Source organism: Brassica oleracea, chromosome C7, assembly GCF_000695525.1.
Source record: "Brassica oleracea var. oleracea cultivar TO1000 chromosome C7, BOL, whole genome shotgun sequence".
Lineage (NCBI taxonomy): Eukaryota > Viridiplantae > Streptophyta > Magnoliopsida > Brassicales > Brassicaceae > Brassica > Brassica oleracea.
In genome coordinates, this window is record NC_027754.1 from 19,480,134 (window position 1) to 19,487,617 (window position 7,484).

Genomic DNA, 7,484 nt, shown 5'->3' on the forward strand with positions numbered 1-7,484 from the left:
TCATAAAATTAATATAAATTTATATAAAACAGTTTTTATTATTAATTTCCCGCCCGTAGGGCCGGCCGATCCTAGTTTCCTATACAACAAAATGGTATTGAGATTCCTTTTGAATCCTAATTCTTGTTGTAACGTCTGAAGCCGAAATATCATATACAGTAAGTGTATATATAAAAAGATTATTCCCTAAAGATAACAAATCTTGTGCTTTAATGTTTTGAAATTTGGATTTACTTGTGTATAATAAGAAAATAAGAAATGAAGTGTGAAACTTTCGAAATAGTAAGGGCTAGACAGAAAAATATTTTGGAGGTCCATGGATATTCGCGGGTCAACCCGAATAAGTGTTTCGGGCCGCTTTCTAACGCACCTTGCTCGATTTTATCTTCTTTCGTGTTCTTCCCTAAAATTTCAACGCAATCCATGTTTCATTTATCTTCCAATTGATCTGTAGATTCATCTAATTCGCGTTTCCCTCTTTCTATTGATACCAATTTTTATCTATTCCGTTTGTCAAATCGAGATCTAGGGTTAGGGTTGTCGATCTCCTCAAAAGCTATTTAATTTAGCAATCCATCGTTTTCTTCAGCTAATTAGTCGAGTTTTCATGAATATCCCTTTTTTTTGTTGATGCCAATTTCATGTCTTTCGTGCTCGATTGAGATCTAGGGTTCATCCAAGATCTGTAAAGGGCTTTCTCTTGATTCATATATATTTTAGGGGGGTTTTTGATTTTTTTTTTCACTCCAGCTTAAGCCTCTGAAACGCCGAAGCATTTTATCTCTTTAGACAGGTAAATGATAGACATCTTTTCTTGTCCTAATACATTACTACTTCTGTCTGTGATTTTACTGGTTCGATGTTGAGGTGCATAGCATGGCAGTATAGTTAATGATCGTCATCACCCGTAGGTGTTGAAGTACCATCAACATGTCCGAGTAGGTCAAATGTTAGACAGTGGGTGAGGAAGAGCTCTCTCCATGCATCGTAGTTGTGATCATCAGTGTCAAGAATCAGCGGAATGTGATATTTAATGTTGGTGACTCCAAAAGCTCTGTCGAATTGAGCAGCCATGGAAGAAGAAAAGAAAGATGCGTGGTGAGGAAGGAAATAAGAAAAAAGAATTGAAGAAGGCCATCGGAGGAGCTAGAGAAGAAGGCTCTGATACCATGAAAATCTTTGTATTTCCTTGATCGATAATGAAAGATTTACAAGGTATTTAAAGTACAACAATTGGTTTTCATGATCCTATTTCTATCTATGTGCCTACAATATTTGACTTAGAATAACAGTCCGGATATTCTGTTATCGTTCATCTTACATGCATTTTGTTACTTACAACTGTGAGGGGACTCATCATTCCTTTCTAAGGATTCGAGTTGTTAACTTGTTTCTAACTGTTCTTTACAGTTTATTGTATTTAGGGTTCAAACGCCCTTTGGATGCTGAGAAGTTTCATGAGCTCCCGTTTGAACATTCCATACAGCTTGGCTTTAGCGATAAGTCAGTCGACGCAGTTTGAAGAAGTTATTCCACGCTATACTCTTACCACGGGTGTATATAATTAACCTGTAACTATCAACTTGTTTGTGTATTTTGAGTGTTGGTTTTTAAAGGACCAGACTCTGTCATGTGACTGAATCATTTCTTTTGAATGGATTAATTGACAGTACTGAACGAGGGAGATGTTTTGAAACCCCAAGGAGGTGAAACCTTTGATGAAGAGTCCATTTTTGTTGACCCTGGTCTTGATATGAATGGTTGTTTAGATCGGGTCATGAAAGATTGCGAAGGGGAAGAAGATGCAACTCACTCTCCTCGTTCTGAAAAGTGTTCTGGACTTGGTCTTGGACCTCCATGAACAGAGACTTTCTATGCTTTCCTCTTGGATCAACCTGCTAGATAGCAAGTGTCCATTGGAGCAGATCATCAGGCCATCGTTCCTGAATGGGAAGGTTGTCTGAATGTGAACCTAGAATCTTCAGGCACGTCGAAGCTTTCTGGTACACGTATTGTTCCCATGCACGACCTTTGAACTTGCACATGATGGCTTGAGAAACTGTGTGTAAAGAAAGAGGAGACTGGTCTTGGAGATCAACAGAAGAAGTTTAATGATGCGAAAGTTTCAACAAATGGCAAACATGTTAAGCCAACCAGGAGCTTCATCATGGAGGAGATATTTGGTCATGGACTGTGGGAAAACAGAGCAAGAAACAAGTGAAGGAAGCAACATCGTTTTTCAACAACTTGCAGAATGCTAGGGGAGATTTTGTTGGGTTATGGGGTCCTCCTATTAAAAAGTAGAGAGAGGCTTATTTTTTTTAAAAAAAAATGAATATCTCATGTGGAATAGGCTGTTCCACTTTTCTTGGGGGCCTCATTTCTGAAAATCCATTTACTTAGAATGTCAGAATCTCTCTGATGTGAACTTTAGGATTGTATCTCCTTTGACCTTAAAATAACTCTGTACAGAAAGTGTGAAGGCCAAGTCTGTAAAGATGAAGTCTGTGTTTACAAGTAATCTTTGAGAAATATTCAATGCCAAAGTTTCTTGTTGCTTTATAATCGGAGAATATGTGGCAGAGACGAAGAGCTGATTGTGGGTTTAAAGGCTTCTTTGTTGGTTGTTTGGACGTCGAGAAGTCTCTGTGTTGGCCCCATGGTTTGTTTGTTATACCCACTTACCTGAATCGAGTTTTCTACTCATTTCAGTTCAGTGTACTAAATGATTTTTTATTTTAATTTTTAACTAAGGAAAGAGAATCTGTAATTAAACTTTCTGCGGATTGTGAATTTTCAAGATTTGAGGAAGGAGTGGGATAGTAATGAGTGGGCCAAATAGATCTGAGCCGTCCAGTAACATTTTTTCATATCTTTTTTGGTTCCATGCATGAGCTCAACAACAACAACAAGACACCTAAGAGATTGAGAGAGAGAGAAAAAGGGGAGTGTGTGTTGTGTTGTGTTGGTTGAGAGAGAGAGAGAGAGGAATAGATCCAAAAACGCAGCTTACCTTTTGATTACTCTTTCGTTAGTAACAACAACACTTTTCTCTTCTTCTTTTTTTTCTTCTCCAAAACTCAAAACAAAGGTCTAAACTTGAAGGATAGATTAGTGTGGAATTTACAAAGTTTGTTATTTTCTACTCCCTATCGCTTCTTCTTAGCTTCAAGGTCGGATCTTTGTACTACTTAGAGAGAGAGAACAACAACTGTCACATCCCACAGGAAAGCATCAAGCTTTCCTCTGCTTCTCTCTCTCTCTTTGTAGCATTTGAGTTTTGTCGGTTTGTGCAGCATTTCCTTGGGAGATTTGAGTGGGTTATTCTCGCTAATCTTCCTTTATTATAAAGAAAATCTTTTTTATTGATATGGTGTTTTATTCATTTGTCTAAGAGAAGATCAAATGGAAATGGAGAAGAAGATGATAGAGAAGAAGTATGTGTGCAAGTTCTGTAACAAGAAGTTCCCTTCTGGCAAATCACTGGGAGGTCACATCAGGATTCATACCAATGAGTACTCAGTTGCTTCTGATAGTAACAGTGGCAAGAATCCTAAGAAGAACAAGAGGTTGGTGGATCATAGAGAGATTACGTCTCTGAAACAGCAACAACAACAAATTTGCTGCAGAGAATGTGGTAGCAATCACATGAATTGTCACTGTGAGAGAGAGAAGATGGTGATGGATAGCCAATCTGATACTGAGACTACTTCCTCAGCTCCTACCAGGAAAAGATCCAAGAAGCTGATGAAACAGTCAGAATCTTTTATCTCGTCTTCTGCTTCTGAGATTGACCAAGAACACAAGGACACGGCTTTGTCTCTGATGATGATGTCTATAGATTCTAAAGGACATAACTTGGTCGTAAACTCTCTGGCTGATTCATCAGAAAACAACTCTGAGATTCTGGAGACAAAGGCTTCTTCAGGGGAGCAGCTAAGCCTGAAGAATCAGGATTTAAAGACTGATAAAGTTGCAGTTGATGACCAATTGAGATCTGCCAATGATAGCTCTGATTCTGATTACTTCATGAATGGCCCAAAGAAGTCAGACTCAGATATCTCTGTTGATGGTTCTCTTAGGAACACTGAACTCAACAGATTCAAGAATGACGACGAGCTTGGGGTCAAGGAGAGGGGATCAAAAGTATGATCTGCGCAAAAGCAAAAGGGTCTTGACTTCTTATGAGAGTGATTCTTGTGCAGACACAAACAGCAAGATTCATAGGTCCAGTGATTGCAAGATGGTTAAGAAAGCAAGTGGTGCAAACAAAAGTAGCAAAGCTCACGAGTGCCCAATTTGCTTCAGGGTGTTCAAATCAGGACAAGCTTTAGGTGGTCACAAGAGATCACATTCCATTGAGAGCCAAGAACGTAGGATCAAACACAAAGCAGCAGCTGATATGCAAATCGATCTCAATCTTTCTGCTCAGGATGTTGATAAGTGAATCAGAACCTGAATCAAATGTTTTTTTTTTGGTGTTGTTCATTCATATAAGATTTTATCACTAGCCCATTTGATATAAAGTTACCTTCTTTATCAGATGGGTCATTATTTTTGGGCTTTATAAATAGTTTTGGTGAACATCTCTATACCCCAAGGGCGCCTATACAGACTAGAGGCAGATAGCTTGTGACCCACGAAACAACTATACACACGTTCTTGTTTTCTTTAACTGAATTTATACACATTGATGTACAAAATACATAACTGGATTACCTCTACGTACTGTAAATCATGTTAAAAAAAAAAAAAAAAAAAGGCTACCGAAAGTGAAATAAATCGATGGGAATGTATAATAAGGTCACGGGTTTTGATATTTATAATCTATGAAAACGAACTATAAAGAGGACCCACAAAAAACCCCATTCATAACGTCGAATCATGTGCATCTTCTGCGTTGCATTAAAACACACTTTCCTCTTTTCCCTCTTTCTCTCAAGTTTAAAACTTTACCTTCTCCAAGAAAGATTCTTACGTACCTTTCTACTCTCCCCCTCACATCAAGCAATGTCACCGACTTACCTCAAACGTCCGGTCATGATCTCTCTCCTCCTCTTCGTCGTTGTCCTTCTCACAGCTTCCATCGCTTCTCCAACCGTCGAAGAAAACCGGATGACATCAAGAAACGTCCCTTACCGAACCCACCCATTGGTCCCGAGGGTTCACCACCCGTATTACGTGACGCCTCAGGGTTCGTGCGACTCCTTCACTCGTCCATACGCGCGTTCTATGTGCCTTGAGCTTCAAAGAATCCACCGTAGCACCACGAAGCAGCCACTTGTTTACCCTCCTCCTCCTCCGCCGGAGATTGATCCAAGGTACGGCGTCGATAAAAGACTCGTCCCCTCCGGTCCAAACCCTCTTCACAACTAAAAACCCTATTCCACAGTTTGTATACATATATATATATATAGAGAGAGAGAGAGACCTTAGTTCCATATTTTATAGTTAACACATTTCTTGGCGTTTCTTGAAAGTACTTGTTCGGGAGATCTGTGCCCGAAGACGAAGATTCATTTCTTATTTTCCGATCTTTCTTGAATCTTGATTATACTCTCTTGATCATCTTGATGGAGTCCTAAGTATAACGTTATGAGGGATGTATTGTTGCTATTTCCACGCTTGTTTTTGAAGACTAGTAGAGAGTGAAAACAATCTTGGAAATAGTGTGCAACGTCTTTCTTTTTTATTTATTTTTATGTTTACATAATGTGAAACTTAAAAAAAATAAATGCAGGCAAAAAGATTTAGATATTGGTTGTGAGAGAGGGGAGAAACGCATGAGTTCCATTAATTTGGGAGCTGTATATTATTATGTAATTTCAAGGTCACGGCCAATGGTCTATGAATAAAACTTTTATTTGAAGTTCTTGATGGGGCCATATGTGTAATCCTTATGTCTGCTCTTCTCTCGTGTGATATCTTACTGTAAAGATGCTCAAATTGCTTGTCTCTTTGACTTTTTCAATATACAAAAACAAAAGGAGTCTTTAGTCTAGTTGTATTAACATATGTTCTTTACGAGCAACACTGGTAAATTACAAGTAGTAATTAATCTCACCTCTCATACAATGAATGAAGTTAACGGATTTGGCTTGTTGTGTGGCCCACAAATTTAAAAACAAACTACTGAAAATAAAGTGAAACAGGAAAGGCAGCAATGAAAACATTGATACATGTTTTGAAAAATGATGAACATAGCTGAGACATGGGAAGTGTAAGGAGAACTCTGGTGAAAACATGAATTTTATTGGAAAACATGAAAATAAGATAAACTTGTAAAGACAATTACAAGGAAAATAAGATAAGTTCTGGGTGCTCAACCAAAAGAAAAAAAAAATGGGAAAGATATTAATTCCCATTTTTAAAAGAAAAAATGACTAGGATAGCATTAAAAAAATTTTTGTCACAAATATAGCCTCTAAAAATAAAAATGATCATAATAGCACTTGATGTTTTATCAAAAAAGATAAATATACACTTATACCCCAATGGTAAATTAATTTAGACATTATGGTGTAGAGTTAAGGGGTGGGGTTTAGGATTTAGGGTTTAGGGTTTAAATTTTAGGGTTTAGGGTTTAGGGTTTAGAGTTTAGGGGTGGGGTTTAGAATTTAGGGTTTAGAGTTAAGGGGTGGGGTTTAGGATTTAGGGTTTAATGTTTAGGATTTAGGGTTTAGGGTTTAAATTTTAGGGTTTAGGGTTTAGGGTTTAGAGTTTAGGGGTGGGGTTTAGAATTTAGGGTTTAGAGTTAAGGGGTGGGGTTTAGGATTTAGGGTTTAATGTTTAGGATTTAGGGTTTAGGGTTTAAATTTTAGGGTTTAGGGTTTAGGGTTTAGAGTTTAGGGGTGGGGTTTAGAATTTAGGGTTTAGAGTTAAGGGGTGGGGTTTAGGATTTAGGGTTTAATGTTTAGGATTTAGGGTTTAGGGTTTAAATTTTAGGGTTTAGGGTTTAGGGTTTAGAGTTTAGGGGTGGGGTTTAGAATTTAGGGTTTAGAGTTAAGGGGTGGGGTTTAGGCTATTTTTGTGATATAAACTTAGAAATGTGCTATTTTGGAGATTTGCCCAAGATAAAATGCTATTTTGGTCAATTTAGTTTTTGAGGGCTATTTTTGTGATATAAACTTAGAAATGTGTTATTTTGGAGATCTGCACTTTTTAAAATAGTAAAGGGTGTTTTAAAGTAAACTTAAACGAATATAGACGGGTCTAGGCGGATAATAGATGGACAGAACTTAGGTTTACCCCCTAGGGTGAACCTTTAAATTCACCTCACTTTTTAGAACCAATCAAAGTGACACATAGATTATTAATTAAAAAATATTAAAATTAAATAAAAAATAGCTACAAAAAATAAAAACGCTAATTTTAACGACGCTAACGCTTCCAGCTAAACCCTAAACCCTAAACCCTAAACCCTAAATCTTAAATTTTAAATCCTATACCCTAAATTCTAAACCCAAATCCAAACCCCTAAACCC

The 7,484-nt window shown here is 37.5% G+C and overlaps 1 protein-coding gene, 1 long non-coding RNA gene and 1 pseudogene across 2 annotated transcripts; all 3 read left to right on the forward strand.

Annotated features, from left to right (window-relative positions):
- Positions 1-352: 352 nt before the first annotated feature.
- LOC106301707 lies at positions 353-2,149 on the forward strand. Its single transcript, XR_001262279.1, has 4 exons — positions 353-793; positions 912-1,215; positions 1,411-1,571; positions 1,671-2,149. It is a non-coding gene; the product is annotated as an uncharacterized LOC106301707 (long non-coding RNA).
- A 1,255-nt stretch (positions 2,150-3,404) lies between these two features.
- LOC106304984 lies at positions 3,405-4,499 on the forward strand (annotated as a pseudogene).
- Positions 4,500-4,811: 312 nt separating this feature from the next.
- Positions 4,812-5,829, forward strand: LOC106304679 (CLAVATA3/ESR (CLE)-related protein 9-like). The gene has a single exon (XM_013741076.1). It carries the CDS (start codon positions 4,885-4,887, stop codon positions 5,374-5,376), a length of 492 nt encoding a protein of 163 aa, XP_013596530.1. The 5' UTR covers positions 4,812-4,884; the 3' UTR covers positions 5,377-5,829.
- Positions 5,830-7,484: the final 1,655 nt, after the last annotated feature.

Coding starts and splice junctions, on each gene's coding strand:
- LOC106304679 (XM_013741076.1), top strand. CDS start 4,885: ATGTGCATCTTCTGCGTTGCATTAAAACACACTTTCCTCTTTTCCCTC.